General features: G+C 37.4%; 1 protein-coding gene across 1 annotated transcript in view; it reads left to right on the forward strand.

The window, feature by feature from the left end:
• LOC118738737 (histidine-rich glycoprotein-like) overlaps positions 1 to 21,225 on the forward strand; it is a 108,459-nt gene extending 87,234 nt beyond the window's left edge. Inside the window, exon 4 of the mRNA XM_036469669.1 lies at positions 19,944 to 21,225. Within this exon, the coding sequence (XP_036325562.1) occupies positions 20,085 to 20,963 (879 nt within the window). The 5' untranslated portion in view covers positions 19,944 to 20,084 and the 3' untranslated portion in view covers positions 20,964 to 21,225. The remainder of the gene's footprint in view (positions 1 to 19,943) is intronic.
• Positions 21,226 to 21,859: the final 634 nt, after the last annotated feature.

A 21,859-nucleotide genomic window follows, 5' to 3' on the forward strand; every position in this document is an offset into this window, starting at 1 on the left:
AATTACATACTTGTCCTGAACAGTAAGAATGGGCTTAGTTCCCGAAAATATGGTCTCGAAAAGATACTCCTCACATTCGAACGTTGATACCGAACGATTTACGCATTATTATTTGTTGGAAAATGTTACCAGGGGGTTTCTGCGATTGCTAATTAGAAATCTAAAGACAGTTTTTCAAAGTTCAAAATAGCAGATCTAAACTGGCGATACATTTTTTAAAATATGATTGGATTTGTTCGCTGATTACGAATCTGAAGTCAATTTTTTAAATTCAAAATGGCGGATCCAATAAGGCGATCAAATTAAAAAAACATTTACTAAAGTTAAAACGTTGATACTGAACGTTTTAAGGATTGTCAAGGGTTGAAACTCGTTTTCAGTAGGTTTCTTCGGTTGTTGATTACGAATCTGAAGTCAGATTTTCAAAATTCAAAATGGCGGTTAAGAGTTTCATTCAAATCCAATAATTTTTTTTTTTAAAGTTGGTCGCCGTTTTGGATCCGCCATTTGGAATTTTGAAAATCTGACATCAGATTCGTAAACAGCAACTCCAGAAACTCACTGGAAACGAGTTTAAGCCCTTGACAATAGTTAAACCGTTTAGTATCAACGTTTTATTTTTAGTATTTTTTTTTTAATTTGATCGCCATATTGGATCCGCCGTTTTGAATTTAAAAAAGTTGACTTCAGATTGGTAATCACCGACCCCAAAAAAAGGGTCGCCATTTTGGATCCGCCATTTAGAATTTTTAAAAACTGACTTCAGATTCCTAATTAGCAACTTCAAGAACCCCCTGGTAACAAGTTCCAACCCATGGTAATATCTAAAACGTTCAGTATAAACGTTTTAATTTGAGGAGTGTCTTTTCGAGAGCATATTTTCGGGAACTAGGCCCATTATAACTGTCAAAGAGAGGTATGTAATTAAGGAATATTCCTCAATAACACCAGAGTAATTATATGTAAAAACCACACTTTTAGCTGCATTTTAACATGTCACGAAAATGAAAAAATTTAGAACATCAGCGTTTTTATAAGCATCGCGATAAAAAAACTTTTTTTCAAAATAAATAAATACGTGTCTCTTTTTTTATCACAAATAGCAATATTTTGATGTAGCGTTCATGAACTTCCAAGAAGGCTGTTTTTATGAACCACTCTAATACACATATGTAATCAAAAGTGGGCGGTGCTACGCCTATTTTCCAAAAATTTCTTATAGAGGTACTTCTTGCCAAAGAAGTATTGCAAACATCAATTTTGTATAAATTCGCTTCAGTATTTACTGATTCGTCAAAGATTTCGCATTTCCCTAAATTACCTTTTCATATGTTGTACCAAAGCCAGCAACTGTGCCAAGTTTCCCAAAAATTTATAATATTCTTATTTTTCGTTTAAAAATCATTATAAATATGAAATGAACAAAGTTATAATACCCTTGTGCACAAGTGCGCTCGGGTATAAAAATTGTTTGTCGAAAAAGGACAAGTTTTTTTGATGATTTTTATACCCGAGTTCACTTGTACACAAGGGTATTATAAATTTGTTCGCATAACGGTTGTTTGCAACCGCCAAATCGAATCGAGATAGATATAGATATAGACAAATGTACACATAAATGCTCAGAATGAAAAGAGAAGTCGATTAAGCCATGTCTGTCCGTCGGTCTCTCCGTCCGTCCATGTACACGACAACTAAAGAAAAAATTGAGATATGTCAACGAAATTGGGAAGTTGTTTGCCCTTCCTCCAATGTAGGTTGGGATTGAAAATGGGAAAAATCGGACAATAACCTCGCCCACCTCCCAAATAACGGTACTTTCGAAATATGCAAAAACTACGATATTTCCGCAGATACTGGATCCAACAAATTGTTGAAAGTTGGTATGCGAAGTAGAATTTTGGCATAAATTAAGACAGTTATGAATTTTTTGAAAATAGGCGTGGCACCGTCCACTTATGATACTTATGATGCGTCTCGGCACCCTAATAACACCGCGGAAAGAAGATTTATATCCTCATGAAGGATTTCAACAAAATGCTTACAAAAAATTAAGTAGAATCCTATATTAAAACATTTCCTACATGTAAAAACCTTCTTAAGTCGAAACCCCTGCAACTTAGTTATTTTGTAAACAAATGTATCATATCGATAGTCAAACAGATAATGTACTTAATAAAACATTTGCATTTAAAGTAAATCAAAACTCTAGTATTTATAAAAAATTAATGTTAAGGAAAATCTACAAACCGATTTTCCGTCCTTCTAAGTACATTTTCAACCTCTATTTGATTTCCGCGCCAATTTTTCATTATCGAATTTTCACCAAATTTTGATTTCAGCTATTATTAGCTGAAAAAGAAAGAAAAAATAGCCCAATCCAACCATCTAAAACTTATTTTGAAAAATTTCTATCTTTATATATAAAAATGAATTGCTGTTCGTGTGTTAATATCGCATCACTCAAGAACGACTCAACGGATTTGCTTCGTTTTTATTTCAGTTTGTGTCTTTCTGTCTGTAAAAGGTTTGTAAGGAGAAAATTGGAAAAATGATGTTGCCAGATATCTGCAATATCAGAAAAAAAATTAATTATAAATGAGCCGCAAAAATGCTATTTCACTGAGAATGTATAAAAAAAATTATTTCATAAAAAAATTTCGGTAGGGTTGCCACCATTCGAAAAAAAATTTATATGTAAAAATGGATTGCTTTCGTGTGTTATCGCATAACTTAAGAACGGCTCAAGGGATTCGCTTCGCTTTTATTTCATTTTGTGTCTTTCTGTAAAATGAATGTAAAGAAACAATTGGAAACCCGGTGTTGCCACATATTTCAAAGATCAAAAAAAAAAAATTTAATTTACATAAGCCGCAATAATGTACATTACTGAGAATGCATTAACAAATTTAATAAAAAAAAATTTGAAGAGGTTTGCCACCACACGACAAAAATCTTTACATATAAAAATAAATTGCTGTTCTTTTGTTATCGCATAACTCAAGAACGGCTTAACGGATTTGTTTCGTTTTTATTTCATTTTGTTTCTCTTTATCTGTAGAAGGTTTGTAAAGAAAAAATTGAAAAACCGGCGTTGCCACATTTAATAAGTAATAATGCTATTCCACTGCGAATGTATGAAAACACTTAAAACAGAAAAAAATTTGCATAGGGTTTCCACCATTCGAATAAAATCGTATGGCACGGTGTTTGTGGTCAACTCCTCCGAAACGGCTTGACCTTGAAAGGCTTGAAATTTTTTGTGTATATTTGGAAATATATGAAATCAATCGCATACCGAATTTTTCATGCCGCATATCTCTGAAAGCGTTTATGGTAGGGTACTGGAACTTGGTATGGAGATATATAAAATCAATTTAGAAAAAGAGCGCGGGAAACAGGTCGTAAAGTGAATTTCATCGCGCTAAGTGAAGAAGGCGTGGCACCTACTATAAAAACCAAATTTTTCATACTGCATATCTCTAGAAGTGTTCATGGTAGAGTACTGGATCTTGGTAGGGATATATGTATATGAAATCAATCGCGGAGAAAAACTGGAGCTATTGGAAAAGAGGGCGTGGCACCTCCCATACGAAATTAAACGCATACTCATGAAAAAATTGATGTCATTGGAAAACAGGCGTGGCACCTCTCATATAAATCGAGTTTTTCATACTGCATATGGGGTTGTTCGAGTCGCAATCACAATCGCAGTGTTGCGCGCATTATTAAGGTATCACGTTCGGTGTGAAATTCCAACGTTTTATCAGTTGGGAACTTGCAACAGTTTTGCAAACCTTCATCAGTGGTGCAGTATTGCCGCTGTTATTACGTGCCTCGAACGTGGCCTATTTCTGGATGTGTTCATTGTACACGGTGTCCTTGAACCAGATTCAACTGAATCGGTCTGGAACGATGGAATTTCCGATTAGACTATTTTGGGGGCAAGTGCCGATGTCAAAAACGGTAACTTTTCGATTTTCAGATAGGTTTTCGATAAGGTTCTAGATGAATGATTATATATATTTACATATATACAAGTCGATTGTATACATATTTATACATGTATGTATGTGCAGGCCCGACTTTAGGGTGGGGGTTTCCCCCCGGTCCCGGATTTTTCCTTAAATTTAGTTGGAAGATAAAAATTATAAAATTTTGTTAAATTTGATTATTTAATATTCACATAGCTGTTATAATATCCAATAAATGCGAAAGCGCATGTCTAGATGCACATGGTGTGGTAAGGTCACTTCCGTGCTAGTCAAAACGGCCGCCAATCTGGCCTAATGTGAAATATAGAAAGGTTCCGAAGTCAACACGTGTTGTCTAAATGTTGTCATCTCAATGATTTTCCCATGGTTAATCAAACATTTTGAGCTCGAAATTGTAGAGCGACCTTCAAAGAGATTCGAGGGGAAAATCAGATATCAACAGAAGACGATTTTCTTGCATACAGCCAATCTGAGCTTAAAGGAAGGCTCAAACAAAAAAAGGACATTCTCCACATATTACGAAAATACTAGGTATTTTTCAAAAGCCCTGAATATGTATGATGATGAACGTTGGAAGTTCGTTTAAATTAAAAAAAAAAAATGCTATGCCGGACGATAATACAAGTTAATATTGTTAAATGAAAGAAACTAACTATTAAAAGAACACCTGTAAAGTAATAAGTGTTTATGTTTATTTTTTTGAAACCAGATAAAAGTTGGCCGTTATAAGTGGACCAACAGTTGGCGGCTATTGTAGGAGACGACTACGAAATTCCCACAGGCTATACATGTATATACATACATATCGAGCCCTAACTGCCAAAAACGTAAGCGAAATTTCTTTTTATCAAAATTTTCTTTTTGATGCAGAAATATTTCTGCCTCAAAAAGAAAATTTTGAAAAAAATGTAGCTTACGTTATTTTGGTGGTTAGGGTTCGATATTTAAAAAATTACTCATATACAGTCTTAGTTATACTATACCTAAATGCAAAAATTACGGCAGAAACTCGAAAAAGTTACCGTTTTTGAAATCGGCACTTGCCGCGATTTTGAACTTCACGTATTCTAACTTGTGAACACTCCCCCAAAATAGTTTAATCGGAAATTCCATCGTTCCAGACCGATTCAGTTGAATCTGGTTCAAGGACACCGTGTGTAGTCAAATACTCTACTCTACTCAAATAAACCGAATTTTTGATAATGAACATTCCTGGAAGTGTTCATGGTTGAGTATTCGAACATATAGTAGTATAGAGAAATTTTACCAGAAAGTTAGGCGACTTACGGAAGGTTTAAAGACCGGGGCGCACTCCTGTAAGAACAATAATGCGACCTAGTAACTGATGTCCAGAGCGTACTTAAATTATGGAGGGAACACTTTTCCGCCCTACTAAATGGTAGCAGCACGGAAAGTTGTGGAGAAGAAGAACCCGAGCCCGCAGTCGATGATGACGGAGTCGACGTTCCACCGCCTGACAATGACGAGGTACGTATAGCAATAACGCGACTGAAAAACAACAAAGCCGCTGGAGCTGACAGCCTGCCAGCTGAGCTATTCAAGTACGGCGGCGAGGAGTTGATAAGGTGCATGCATCAACTCTTGTGCAGAATATGGTCAGATGAACGCATGCCCGACGACTGGAATATAAGTGTGCTCTGCCCAATCCACAAGAAAGGTGACCCCGCCATTCGCGCCAACTACCGCGGGATCAGCCTTCTAAGCATAGGTTACAAGGTCTTATCGAGCGTATTGTGTGAAAGACTGAAGCCCACCGTCAATGAACTGATTGGGCCTTATCAGTGTGGCTTTAGACCTGGCAAATCCACCATAGACCAGGTATTCACAATACGCCAAATCTTGGAAAAGACCCGCGAGAAAAGGATCGACACTCACCACCTATTTGTCGACTTTAAAGCCGCTTTTGACAGCACTAAAAGGAGTTGCCTATACGCCGCTATGTCTGAATTTGGCATCCCCTCAAAACTCATACGGCTGTGTAAAATGACGTTGAGCAATACCACCAGCTCCGTCAGAATTGGAAAAGACCTCTCCGAGCCGTTCGCCACAAAACGGGGTTTCAGACAGGGCGACTCCCTTTCGTGTGACTTCTTTAATCTGATGTTGGAGAAGATAATAAGAGCTGCAGAACTGAACCGCTCAGGAACAATTTACTACAAGAGCGTGCAATTGCTGGCTTATGCCGATGACATCGACATCATCGGTAACAAAAACCGCGAAGTCTGTTCTGCCTTTTCCAAGTTGGATAGGGAAGCAAAGCGCATGGGTCTGGTGGTAAACGAGGACAAGACGAAGTATCTCCTGTCATCAAACAAACAGTCAGCACATTCGCGCCTTGGCACCCACGTCACTGTTGACAGTTACAATTTCGAGAAAGTAGAGAATTTCGTTTACTTGGGAACCAGCATTAACACCGATAATAATGTCAGCACTGAAATCCAACGTAGAATCACTCTTGCCAACAAGTGCTACTTTGGACTGAGTAGGCAATTCAGGAGTAAAGTCCTCTCTCGACGTACGAAAACCACGCTCTATAAGTCACTCATCATGTTCGTGCTGGTATATGGCGCAGAAGCATGGACAATGACAACATCCGATGAGGCGGCTCTTGGGGTGTTTGAGAGAAAGATTTTGCGGAAGATTTACGGTCCTTTACGCGTTGGCGACGGCGAGTACCGCAGACGATGGAACGATGAGCTGTATGAGCTTTACAACGATATGGACATAGTGCAGCGAATTAAAATACAGCGGCTCCGCTGGCTTGGTCATGTCGTTCGAATGGACACCGACGCTCCAGCTCTGAAAGTATTCAACTCGGAACCCGCTGGTGGTAGCAGAGGAAGAGGGAGGCCCCACTGCGATGGAAAGATCAGGTGGAGAAGGACTTGGCTTCACTTGGTGTTTCCAATTGGCGTCAGTTGGCACAGAGGAGAAACGACTGGCGTGCTTTGCTGAACTCGGCCAAAATCGCTTAGGCGGTTACAGCGCCAAAAAAGAAGAAGAAGAATAGTATAGAGATATACGAAATCAATCGCATACTCTTAGATAAAATTGGGGATATTTAAGAAGGGGGCGCGGCGTCTTCCCAAAGGTACTGAAGGTGTATATAAATATAATACTTCGTTGGTGTGTTTGTGAGTGAATCGTTTTTAACGAAATTTTTTTTTGTGTGAGTAAGGTCTCTTCGTAGTTGTTCAGATTCCCAGTTTGACCTACCAGGTGGCGCTGGAGTCATGTTATTGTTAAAATCTTAAATATGATCCGATCTGGCTTATATTCGAGATACTTATGTAATGGTAACGGTAAGGGCAATACTATTGCAAAAAACAGCCGCCGGGTGACACTGGGGTCGAGTTGTTACTAAAAAGCGTCAAGCGAGAAAAAGTGCCGCGAATGTCCGATTACATCGACGTGCTGTACCACCGAGTATGCCGAGCTCCCGTGTGTTGGGATTGGCCCAATGAACGTGATTTGCGTGCTTGATTCGGATACACCAGGATTGAGTTGTCCAGGGGTCAATCTCAAATGACCAGCATTATGTCTACCATCAGAACCGTTGCGCTCCTTGATAAGAGCTTTAAGGTATTTCGACTGAAATAAGTGTGTGTGGAACAACGATACTCACCAATTTTTAAATTGCCACCAACTATACCATATAGTTTCTAGGACAGATGGGAATGATGAATGGGAAAAAGTTCTTCAAATTTAATTCATTTTGCGACTAACCGTTCTGTGAAACGCCAGATCATTGGAGAATTTCAAGAACTTCTTCACGAATATACACTTTCGTTAGGCTATTAAAGACGGCAATGGAAATATGCCTTCTGACAACCACCAAACAGTAATATGTATTAGCAGATAAATGTATCACTAGAAATCGTGAACGTGAATTGTTGGTGAAAATGGTTCTACCAAAATATTTCACTAAAAAAAATAATTTTGGGCGGGACGAAGTTCGGCGGGTCTGCTAGTACATCATAAAACACGTCTAATGTACATACTTTTTATACGGGTGACAAACGGGCTCGCTTATCTGTGTAATCCGCCTGTATCTGCATTAACTTAAGCATTATCCTCTTTCAAATGTGAACAGAGATTCAAATATTAACATCATCCATGCACAGTTGCCGTTGAGAATTTTCAGAAAGTCGCAGAAAAGGGGTAATGGACGAAAAAAGGGGTCACCATATTATTTTTGCTTTTCTTTACTAGCAAAAGAATAAATCTGAGAACCAAAGCCAAAATCAAATTTACATGTTTTATAAAGTATTTTCGCTGCTCGAACGCTCCACTGTTGAGTATAAAGGTAAATAGCGGGACAAGCTTTGCAAACATATACAGTAACCGAGTTGTTGCAAGGAGAAGAGTTGCATTTCCTTTAAACGTCTAAGGTGATGAATGATTTCGTTTTACAGGAGGAAATATTTTTTAATAGCAAGGTTCTGTTAACAATTCCTAAAAAATCTGTGAGAAAGGGCAAAAGTCGCACATAATTTTGGAAAAGGGTCGAAAAAATCAAAATTTTCTAAAATAAAATATTATATTTTAAGACGTCCACCAAAATATTTCGGAAAAATATTAAGATTCAAGCCTGGGCCGATTTGAAAATACCTCCAAAAATGGAGTTTTTTATGAATAGAAATAGTTTCTTAAAGAACTTTTTGAAAAAAGTCCCCTCAGATGACAAAGCTGATTAGGCTTCAAAAATCTTCATAAAAATATTTAAAAATCTTTTCAACGGAATCATAATAATGAGATTTTTGATGCGGTTTTTATAGATACTTCAAAGATTGATTTACGTGAAACTTAAATACCTGGGCCAAAACAATTCCGATTTAGAATTATGAGATCTCGGTAGAAATGTATTTTTCCACTATTTGTTATTTATGTGCAAAAAAAGTCGTTCGTGTCTCAATTTTTTTTTTAAATACCAACACATCTTAATTCAACTTTGAATGATGTTCGTTCATCCTACCTTTCTCTTTCATCCTTTTAATGAGTTTATTAGCAAATAAATAAAAAGGGTGAGAAAATACCTTTCCAATGATAGCGCACAAGTCTAAATTGGGAGTGTTTAGGTTCAGTTATTCAAGTTTTTCTTATACCAATCTTTGAAAAAAGTTCAAATCATCATCAAAATTTCATTATTATGATTCCGTAAAAAATTTTTTAATTTTTTTTTAAATGTTTTTGTGCATTTTTTTTAAGCTTAAACCGTTTTGTCATTTGAGGGAATTTTTTCAAAAAACATCTTTAAGAAACTATTTTTATTCATAAAAAACTCTATTTTTGGAGGTAAGTATATTCAAATCGGTGCAGCTCACGTAAACCTTAATATTTTTTCGAAATATTTTGGTGGACGTCTTAAAATACAATAGGTTTTATAATTCCAATGGAAAAACAGTACCGATTTTTTTTTTGTATTGGGAGTGATGCAGTCTAATGTACATACATATGTATGTAAATAATATTTACGTGCATACATAGAACGTAATTAAAAGGAGAGCCACTCAATAACTGCACAAACAGCGAGAAAGTTGACGAACAACTGTCGGTGTCATAAACCGATACTTAAGCTGGCCATAAAGCGTTTAAGTTAAGCCTCATGAAAATTAAATAAATAGCCTGTTTATTATTGTATTTGGACGCTTTTCACTCCATACCGCTCCAAAAACAATACAACTCATAACATGAAAACGAAAAGAGATTTTGCCAAAAGCCAAAAAGTGTGAGGAACAACATCAAAAAAAGAGGGTGGAAGGCTGTTCAGCCTAAGGCAAAAAAATGCAAAGGATGGAACATTATTATCCCACTGTGGTTCTCTGAGCGACAGTTTAGGCCACTCGACGACACGCATCCATTAGAAATTTCTTTATTCACTTGGGAACAATTTGTTTAACGAAAGGATAATTTGAAGAGTTTACTGACCTCTACCTCCGCACCAGCTTAAGCACTCGAAGTGCATACATACATACAGACATTAGCTCTCTATTTGTCCCTCGTTCTTGATCAATTAAGTAATTGATTTAAACCATTAAAGCTTTTGACCGCTCACCCCCAATGGGCACCTCAAATGCAACTCGTTGGTGTCGTGGGTTGCCTCGTAGTCTACAATTCAAAGGAAACCGACCTAAAGGCGTAAATAAGCTGAATTATATACATCAATGGTTTTTCTACTTTTGAGCTCTGTAAAACTTTGCTTTGTTTCACGCTTTTATAAAATATTCAAATCAAATAAGTTTTTTGTGCGAAGCTGTCATTTGCCTGTGGCCAACACTTTGGCTTGCTGGCAAACGCACTTCCGCTTCCGCTTAAATAACCATCGTCAGTGCAAATGGCAATTCGAAAGGAAACACTCGACAAGGCACGCTCACTCACAGACACGAAGCATACGACTCTTTAGAATTGTTACGAGTAGCAGTGCCATTAAAATTTCAACCCTATCGCAATACACTGTGACCAATCTAAGGCGTAAATTCTTAGAATTTAAATCTGGGCATCCCTTTGTGTTAGTACAATATAGCAAAACAAAGTAGCAAATTTATTTCGAATTCTTCATGTAATTAATTATGAAGCAAGTATTAAAACATATTTATGTGCATATGCATGTGTGTATATAAAAGTAAATAAATCTTTTAATGTGAGGGAGAGGGAAAGAAAGAGTTTAAAATTCATTATAAAAAGTAAAAAAATAAACTCGAAAGTGCATGCTTATGTTGTTGATACATTTTCCAAACATTCTACCTCATTTGACTACTGTGCAGAAGTCGTTTGTACACCACACCTCTAAAGTGGTTCGTTGTCCACGTTGACGGTTTTCATGGGCAGTATTCTCAGCATAATGGAAAATTCATTAGGCGTAAAGGCACTTGAAACATCAAACCCGACGAGACTGTAAAGCAAACCAATTGGAATGCATAACTCCATCCATTACTTTTTCCCACTGCCCATATCATTATTTTTTCTTACTCTTTATATTTTGTACCCATTTTCAATTTGCGGTTAACTACAAGTCTTTATAAGCATTAAATTCGTCGTTAGTAAAAACATCCCTTTACAAAAATTGCTACACCCCAAACGAGCTAAACATTTCTTCGTACAAACATACATATATGTATAGACAAACATACATATGTATAGACAGTAGCGTTCAAAAAAGTTGTAGTGCGAGTAGATCATTCATACATATCAAACTAGAAAGCAACTCTCCACACTTTCTTAAAGCCAGTATCCTCTGGCTTCTAAGAAGACCAGAAATTTGACGATTTGCCAACTTGTGTATCATTTAAACGCATGCGCAAGGCATATTTTCACATTTGATAGTTTGACATGGTAGCGACGATATATCAGCTAAAAAAGTAATTTCTAGATATTTTCGCGAAAATTTAAGGTTCAAAATAATAGTGGCCCATTTCTCTCTTCTGTCGGCCGCTGTGGTGTAGTGGTAAGCTGTGCGCGCTTTCACTCATCAGCACCTGGGTTCAAGCCCTGGTCAAAGCAACATCGCAAAAAATATAGAAAAAGGATTTTTCTTAACAGCGGTCGTCCCTCGGCACGCAATGGCAAACCTCCGAGTGTATTTCTGCCATGAAAAACAGCTTCTCATAAAAACACAATCGCCGTTCGGAGTCGGCGTAAAACTGTAGGTCCCTCCGCTTTGTGTGATTCGGAGGAGAAGCCCGACCAAACACTAACATATGTGTAAGCGCCAATCTATTATTTCTCTCTAGAAACTTATTAAATCCTTGTTTTGGTTGATATAAAAGTGTTTTGCTGATTTAATTTTTTCAACCTTTAAACCTGGTAAATTTTTTATCATTTTCTGGTCGTTAATATGTTAGACATCCCTTTTAACAATTACTTATGTGGTATTTCTTATAAAATATTTACTACACATTTTAAACAATTTTCTCTACTTCATTGTAAAATTTTTTTAATCTCAGTTGAGGTAATAAGAAACGAGAAAAAGTCGGATAAAATTCTATTTGTGCCAAGCTGGGACCTCCAGCTTCCCATTTGTGCGCATTCTATCCACGGGAATCCAACCTAATTATGTTAGATGCAAATAGACTGTGCTATATCTGATAGACATAGCTTATTCGTAATCATTTTTGACTAAGTTGAGGGCAAAATAACGCTATTTTAAAGAACTCGTCAATCGCTTTAGAATGTTGTGGTTAATTAATATAAATAATATATTAGCATCAAACTTTTTTTCTTAGTTTTCATTTGGATTGTGTTTTGGTTTCTTAGCATAATTATTGCTTCTCACTTCTCAATAAATCGATGCGCTTCGCTACCCGATTGTAAAGAGGAGTACAATTTTTCATTAGGAAATAGCCAAGTTATTAGAAATCGCGTAATTACTGAGGCCTTATTGTTTCTTTAAAAATATTGAGCTGCTTATTTTAAGCCCTACTACTGCTGTGGTGCAGTGGATAGCAGTGCACACTAGCATTCCGCAGGGTCTGGGTTCGAGCCCAGTTTCCGACCAAAATCCAAAAATAAAACATAAAAAAGTTGCTTCTAATTGCGGTTGCCCTTCTGCAAAATATATAGTTTGAGCTCTCGAACTACCATTTTTTTGAACACGATTGTACATCATAAGTACATGTACACAATCAAGTGTATACGGTGTGCGGATGCCGGACATATGGCCACGACATATGCCACACAAAATTTGGGTTAACCCTGTTCTTGGCACTCGCGTTTGCTTAAGAGATTATAAAATTGAGACAAGAATTGTCCCCTTTCTGATATGATTGCTTATGAATACAAATATGCACTTTTATACTTAACGCCATCCACGAGTTGGGCAGCACTCACTTTCACAGCAACTAAGGCACTCCGCACATTAGGCGACAATCAAAGTAGTGTAATCGTTTCGACTTAACAACATTAAAGGGTTTGAAATCGTCATTGTTTTAATTTATGTATTGCAAAATAAAAAAATTACGAAATAGTTGGTAATTTAAACAGAAAATGATTGATATGGGACCATGGAAGTGTCTAATATAAACAAGTGAATTCAATGCTGCATTTGGCTATGCCGAAGGCTTCATACCTTTCATGAACATCAGAAAATTTTACTTCAACCGATTACTGCATTTGAAATTAGTTGTTTCATATCGTCGTTTAAAGTACAAAACCGCGTATCGTCATTCTGCAAATCCGCGTAACTGAAATTTGTTTTCAAAGATTGAATTTGCTCATACAAGCTCTTGGCTCAATTCTTATCCATTCGTCCTGAAATATACTAGCCAGAAATGCGATTGCTTGATACGCAGTTTTGCATTTTGTTGATACGCGATTTTGTACTTTAAGCGACGATATGTGAATTGAACAAAATGTAGATCGCACTGTACGATTATTTAGAAAATTTCGAAATTGCTCGGTTTTTGCCGTCCAAAGGAAGGAATTTTAAAGTAAAATCCAATATCTGATCAATCCGTTTAATGCAGGCCATAGGTTATAGTGACCCGATCTTTGTAATCTGATCATTCATAGCTGCATAAATGAAGAAGTTATAACAAAAAATCTCATGTCTGAACAATTGTATGGGAGCTATATGTAATATATGTCCGATTTTCCTGTTCCGACAAATACATTATAAAAAATACACCCCATTACCAAATTTTAGTCGGAAATGTCGAAAACTGAGGAACTATGTATATTGCGTTCAAATGGCTAAATCGGATAAGCTCGACGTTCTTATCGTTTCATTTCATTTCTTCTATATGAAATATATATGTATCTCTAAACTTTTTAGAAACCTTGTTCCTTATTGTGCTTGATGCGCCTACAAGTTAATTTAAATTGAACTGAACTACAAAGTTATGATAAACTACATACATATGTACATATATATGTATGTATATGCACGGAAGACTGGTGCGCTGAAAAGGGCTTGTCTATATACCCACTGAAGTCCACCATTGCCCCATTTACCAAAGAAGGAAAGTCACCTTCGCTAGACCCATCTCGGCAGGGACAGAAATTGAGTTCTCAGAAGAGGCGAGGTATCTAGGGATAACTCTGGACAAAAGCCTCAGTTGGAACTCACATCTCTGGAAGGTTACCAACAAGGCTACAAGTTTGTTTTATGCCTGTTAGAGACTTCATGGTAAGACTTGGGGAATATCACCCAAACTAATGTATTGGTCTTTCAATACGGTAGTAAAACCCGTTGTTAGATATGCGGTACTGGGCTGGTGGCCAGAAGCTAAGCAAGTAAACGCGGGTGCCAGAGTGAGTAAGATACACCGACTGGTCCGCGTGGCCTTCACAGGAGGTATGCGCCCCTGTCCAACGGAAGAGCTTGGTTTCATTACAGGCATTCGTCCTTTGTCAATTCTGATTAAAAAATAGGCCTGCTGGAGCGCCTTACACATGCCCAATACAATCAGTAAAAATATTGGAGATCTTCGATGTCATTTGGAGGTTTTCCAGTCATTTCAAGATGATACCGAGTTATCCTTCTACAAACACTATAAGGTCAGGATTCCTGAAAGGGACTGCTGTCAAGCGAGAATAGCTATGATTAACGAAAAATTCCGGGTATGGTATTCCGACGGATCGAAGATGGACGACGGGAGTACTTTGGCAGGCCTATTTGGACCAAGATTCCAGGAAAGTCTGCCAATGGGCACATACCCAGCGATATTCCAGGCATGTGTTCGCGAATGCCTTCGTGGAAGAGAAAATGTGGCCAAAATAAATATTATGGCAGCGTTAAAGGTCATCGACTTAATAAACGGCATCTAGTTGGCACCAGTCAAACTCTATTGAACCACCTGGTAGCCCACAATAGCGCAATGTTATGGTGGATTCTAGGACATAAGGGGTTTGAAGGCAACGGAAGGGCTGACTGTCTCGCAAAGCGTGGAGCCTAAATGCGCTTTAATGGTCCCGAGTCTTTAGTGGGCTGGTGGCGGAAACCCCAGAGCATTTTCTATATGACTGCCCACGTATCATGAATAGCAGACTGATATACCTTGGTGCTTAATTTCTTAACTAGCCTAAGGTTGGAGTGAATACAATTGTGGTTTAGCACACTTAGATCTTCTTAAGTCGCAGCCGAACTTTTCCTGCCGTAATAATAATAATAATAATATGTATGTGTAAAGAGACATACATTTGTATAATTCTGTACAGTAAAATTAATTGTTATACGCAGTTAATTTTTTTTATTGCGCTAGCTGTTTTTAGTTTTACTAAACGCTATGTATCTATATTAACATAAACTTGACAAAAAAAAATCAAAAACTCGAAAATGGTTGGTAGGTTTTGGTTGGTCTTGGTAGGAAATTTTGGTAGGAAAAAAAAATTGTCCGTGGCAACACTGGTTATTATACCATTTCATGTTCATGAAAGTTATAAAAAATACCAAAAATGTGTGATGTGCGGTTGTATGGTGCGTAGATAATCAGAAGTAGATACGGCATGGCGAAACGATTATTGTACTATGATTAGGAGCGTAATGTGCGGTGTGCCTAAGTGATGTTATCGTCTACATATTTATGGATTGGATTTTACTCTGTGATTTGTTTGCATTTTGCATTAGACATATTTACTGGTTTGCTGGACACTATTTTCGCCCTCTTGCTTGTAATCCGATTGTTGTTATGACCAAAACGATGTGTTAAGTACCCTGCTGGAAATGAAGCTAACAGGAAAATAATTTAAAACTGACTTGGATTCAGTTAGTATTCACCTTTAGCTGTTTATTTTCTTTGAAGAAAACTTACTAAATAGATACAGTTTGAAAGAGCATATGTCAGGTACGGGAAAAAGTGCATTCAAAGTAATTTTTGTATTGGGATATTTAAATAGAAACTTGCTTTAAGAAAATAAACTACGATGTTAATTTTTTATCAATTGAATTTTTTTACTGCAGGGTATGTACATATACATACAAACCTATATGTATATGATAATGTACGTGACGCAAAGTTATCTTTATGTATTTGGAGTGCAAAATTATACTCGAAATTTTATGGGTCATCAATGCATATCCATCACACAATCACAGAAATCAAATGGTGTTAAGTGAGATAAACTTTGGCTCTAAAAATGCCTCTACCAGTTATTCAAAAATAAGTACGCCTGGTCCACACTATGGAAGTCAAAAATTCTTTCGATTCATTTATAGTTCGTTTTATACTTCATAAACATACAAAAAAATGGTTAAGAAACAAATTAGTTAGTGTTCACTCATATAGGATAAATGAAGGCGAATGGTTGTTACCAGACCAGCTGGATTTTCGCGTCAAAATGATGAATTTGTTGTAATTCTTACAGTCATTGTGCGTAAAGTTGGTTAGTTTAATTGTTATTTTTGTACTCATGATCTAACCTTATATGAATTCGACTTGAGATAAATTGTTTTTTTCAAAAAACAACAAAAAATGTACATATTTCACGTAATTAAAGCATTCAACGATAAACCTATACTGGTCCAGATCAACACCATCCGTTGTTTTCTTACCAATACCATTTTAATTGAAAAAATGAGCTCACTACCGAAAAGAAGTTTCGAATAGAATTTTATTCGGTCACGGATTCCTTCCGACGAAATGCTTGGTTAAAATCTCACAGTGTTAGGCTTACGAATATTTTTTCCGCCATAAATATGCGGCGAAAACGTATTTTACACATCGCACAACAATTTTCAAAAGTGACACAACTCAAAATTACACATTTGTCAGAAAATGTGCAGAACTATTTCTTTTCTTATTCTTATTTCTGCTAATTAAATGGGCAAAGCAGACTTTACTTTAGGTTTTTTCAACAAATTATAACAAGGATTTGCTCCAGATTTTGCTGAAAAGTAATTAAAAGATCTGTGTAAATTTATAGCGCACAACTTCAAAAATGTAAAATTTTGAATTCTGTCAATTTTGAAGATCGTATGCGATACCTGCAAAAGCACAGAAAAGGCTTGAGTAAACGTAAACATTTTGAGATGCTTTTGTAATATTGTATTGCATAAGGAATTCAAAAATTTTAGCTATAACTAAAAAAAAAGTCCTCTGCTAACATTGTTTTCAAAACAAGTATGATTTCATGTAGCAAAATTAGAAGGAAGTAAATCACCGGGAGGGACAAATTTTGAACCCTAACATGCTAACCTAATATTCACGCACGCCGCCAATTTATTAGTTGTTGTTGTTTACTCATTTCCAGTAAAAGTTTTTACGAATTTTCATGTTTTGGCGTTTTGGTAAGCAAAAGCTTGCAAAGTAGGGGAAATTGAGAGAGCGAAAAATGGCAGTTGAAGTTCCAAGTTTTTACTGGATTTTACTAACGGGTGATTTTTTTGAGGTTAGGATTTTCATGCATTAGTATTTGACAGATCACGTGGGATTTCAGACATGGTGTCAAAGAGAAAGATGCTCAGTATGCTTTGACATTTCATCATGAATAGACTTACTAACGAGCAACGCTTGCAAATCATTGAATTTTATTACCAAAATCAGTGTTCGGTTCGAAATGTGTTTCGCGCTTTACGTCCGATTTATGGTCTACATAATCGACCAAGTGAGCAAACAATTAATGCGATTGTGACCAAGTTTCGCACTCAGTTTACTTTATTGGACATTAAACCAACCACACGAATGCGTACAGTGCGTACAGAAGAGAATATTGCGTCTGTTTCTGAGAGTGTTGCTGAAGACCGTGAAATGTCGATTCGTCGCCGTTCGCAGCAATTGGGTTTGTGTTATTCGACCACATGGAAGATTTTACGCAAAGATCTTGGTGTAAAACCGTATAAAATACAGCTCGTGCAAGAACTGAAGCCGAACGATCTGCCACAACGTCGAATTTTCAGTGAATGGGCCCTAGAAAAGTTGGCAGAAAATCCGCTTTTTTATCGACAAATTTTGTTCAGCGATGAGGCTCATTTCTGGTTGAATGGCTTCGTAAATAAGCAAAATTGCCGCATTTGGAGTGAAGAGCAACCAGAAGCCGTTCAAGAACTGCCCATGCATCCCGAAAAATGCACTGTTTGGTGTGGTTTGTACGCTGGTGGAATCATTGGACCGTATTTTTTCAAAGATGCTGTTGGACGCAACGTTACGGTGAATGGCGATCGCTATCGTTCGATGCTAACAAACTTTTTGTTGCCAAAAATGGAAGAACTGAACTTGGTTGACATGTGGTTTCAACAAGATGGCGCTACATGCCACACAGCTCGCGATTCTATGGCCATTTTGAGGGAAAACTTCGGAGAACAATTCATATCAAGAAATGGACCGGTAAGTTGGCCACCAAGATCATGCGATTTGACGCCTTTAGACTATTTTTTTGTGGGGCTACGTCAAGTCTAAAGTCTACAGAAATAAGCCAGCAACTATTCCAGCTTTGGAAGACAACATTTCCGAAGAAATTCGGGCTATTCCGGCCGAAATGCTCGAAAAAGTTGCCCAAAATTGGACTTTCCGAATGGACCACCTAAGACGCAGCCGCGGTCAACATTTAAATGAAATTATCTTCAAAAAGTAAATGTCATGGACCAATCTAACGTTTCAAATAAAGAACCGATGAGATTTTGCAAATTTTATGCGTTTTTTTTAAAAAAAAAGGTATCAAGCTCTTAAAAAATCACCCGTTAGATAAATTTTTACTTGTAAGAATTTGCCAGCTGATCGCTAGTTGCTGAATGCAATTTAAAGTAATAAGGAAACTCTTAATTTGTTTTCATTGTTGAAATTGACGAAATTAACCTATTTAAATATGTATAAAATATATTGTTTTATTAGGAATTTGCTGCGAATAAACAAGCAATTTATCAGCTGTTCACAGGGGCGGCGAAACGCCTGTGCCCGGGTGGGTAGTTCTGCTGGTGGCAAAACTATACAGGTAAAGAAATTAGAAAAGTTGTTGATGTAATTGAGAAGGTTAACAGGGTATGTTAGATAAACTTATTGTTTCGTTTATAATACATTTATTTTTCATACATACTTTGGCAATTATCATTTAATCAAATTTCGAAAAAAAATTTAAATGCATAATATTGTGGGGAATACTGAAAACACGAATGGCAGGTGAAAGCAAAACAGAAAAGAATGACAGATGGTTCTATGTAGTAGAGAAGGACGGGAACGTTCGATAACGATAACTCTCGATAAGAACCTTCTAGAGTTACCATGGGTGCGAAGCAATGTTGGTATATAAAGGTCTTGCTACAGTGCACGGAAAGCTCATTTGTAAAACAAAAAGCTACGAGTTAAGTTGCGAATAAGCAAGCTTTGAGTAAATTTGCAGTTACCAAACCAATTTCTGGTGACGCAAAAAAAATTCGACGTCATGCATACTAAAACGCAACCCGCGAATATTAGGTTAGCCTGTACGACGAACGACTCATCAAAATTGCATGTACATATGTAGAAATAAGTTATTATAAAACTCAATTACAACTTGGTTATTAAAAACCACATACATACCATGTATAACGGAAATTTTTATTAGCATATATTCATATACATACAAGGTGTCCTAAACCATCCGTCCATCCCTTCTAAAATGGTGAAAAATGTTGTTTATTCGAAAATACAATAGTATGAACCACAAAATCGGAGATGCTCTATCTTTTTGTTGTTTTACCGACCTAGAGTTTCGACCGGAAATGAAATAAACGACATGTATCTCCTATTTAAAAAAAATGGACTTTCGGTAAGTTTAACACACTTCCGCTCGAAACCGGAAGACCGTAATACGACCAAATGATTCAGTACCCCGACTTGGTAGTTCATTTCTTGCGTCTTCCAATAGAAAACATCTTCCTCCATTTTAGAAGGGGTGGGCGGGTGTTCTTGGACTCCCTGCATATGTTTGTTTGTGAAATGTTTATATCTACATATATTATTTAAAACTATCCACAGAAAATGCTTTACTGGAATTTTTTGTATTTTTAATATTTTACAGCCTCACGCTTCCAACGACTCTTGTCATCAACCTTAGCACCACCAATCCGGCGCTCCCACCTGACCCGATATCTAATTACACTACCACTCCTGCAGCCGGAAGCACGCCAACCAACCAAAATTTCCTGGTCTTCTCCACAAAATGATGGATCGTATCCCATCATTGTCGCTATCAGGCATATCGCTCGCGCATCCGCTTTCGTTATCCACAACTGGACAGCAACTACAAAATCATCTCAACTCCGCATCGGCGGTCACCTCGTCAACTAGCACAGGTGGACACCATCATCACCAGCATCATCATCATCACCATTTGGGTCAATTAGCCGCTGCTGTTCATCAGCAACAACAACAGCAATTGCAACAGCAGCAACAGCATCATCATCAACAGGCACATTTGCAAGCACACCACAACAGTCACCATTTAAGTCATCATCAATTGTCGTTGAATTCAGCGTCCTCGACCAGCCACTCACCCACATCCAGCAGCTCAGCATCCGCGTCGCTTCACCATCACCACAGTTCGCTACTGGCAGCCGCCTCGCATCCAGTATCGCACTCAGGCATTCATTCGTCGCCAACAGCGCTATCGCATCACACACACGGCGGCAATAGCATCCACCCGGCGTCATCGTCCACATCATTGTCGCTGCATCAGTCAGCTTCAACTTCGTCGTCGGCTGGTTCAGCTGGATCTGGCAGCTCCGTGGCATCAGGTTGTGGGGTCGGTGTTTCGAGCTCATCGGCGCATCAACTGCAACACCACAACTCTTCAGCATTGCACAGCCAGCATCAGCATTCGCTACACCACACCACACATCTTCACGGTCACGGGCATATAAACCCGCACAACACAACCGCCTCTTCATCTGTTAACGCAACGAATTCACCAAATACCGCATCCGTGATGGCCGCCGCCGCAGCAGCGCATCTGCATCACAACTCACAGGCCACATCGCCGATGTCAAATCTGCATCAAAACATGGGTGGCCTGATGAATAGCGGCAGCAGTGCCAGGTAATTACGCCATCCACATATATTTGTTAATCTATGCAAAACTGCCTACCTATCTATTCATTCGTAAAAAAACCTCGATCTTTATTGACATTTGACGAGCCGCGTTAATTGAAATTCTCTCCATTATTCTCTATTGATGGTCGAGTGTTTAAGGCATCAAACAAAAACTACGAATTATTACCCGTACTATTGATTTAAAATAAAAATTATACGTGCTTGTATTGGGGTAAATCATATGAATTTTAATAAATACCAAACCCCGTGGACACTCGACTTTTAATCTAAAAGTTATGATTTAGATTTAAGCATATCCCCCGAGAAAATAGTAATATGATTTTTTCACACAGATTAGTTTTTGGTTTTTCCATGTTAGCAATTCAGTTCTTTGAACACGAGATTTATTTTTATACAAATTTGAAAAAAATTAGTCGTAACAATTGTAAGAAATTTGTTATAAATTGGACTTTTGACTGTGCTATGTGTAACCTCTTAAGCGATTTCTGCCCCATGCCTGCAAAGCTCACGAGCTGACATCCTTTAAAAGAACCAAGATATGTCGTCCTCCTAATCGTCCCAACCAAGATATAAGAAGGTAGAAGTGATTTCGACATTTCTCTCTTTTGAACTGCGACTGAAATTTCAACTCTTAACCGTATACTATTCAAAAATTTTTTTTTTATATACATTTTCAATTGTGAGCTGTGCGACTGATTTTAAATACATAATAAAATGAAAAGGAATTGCGAGCGGTGCGTTGTGTTTGTCAAGAGCCTGGACAACAAACTTGTGCGTTATTTTAAACCTTCGAATTGTCAAGTGTAGCGACAACGGAGGGCAAATTGCTGCGATATTTCATTAGGAGACTCTTCACGTGTGGTCGTGACTTTATTTGTTGCCTAT

Source organism: Rhagoletis pomonella, unplaced genomic scaffold (genome assembly GCF_013731165.1).
Source record: "Rhagoletis pomonella isolate Grant_MI unplaced genomic scaffold, Rhpom_1.0 Rhpom_scaffold_00005, whole genome shotgun sequence".
Classification (NCBI taxonomy): Eukaryota; Metazoa; Arthropoda; class Insecta; order Diptera; family Tephritidae; genus Rhagoletis; species Rhagoletis pomonella.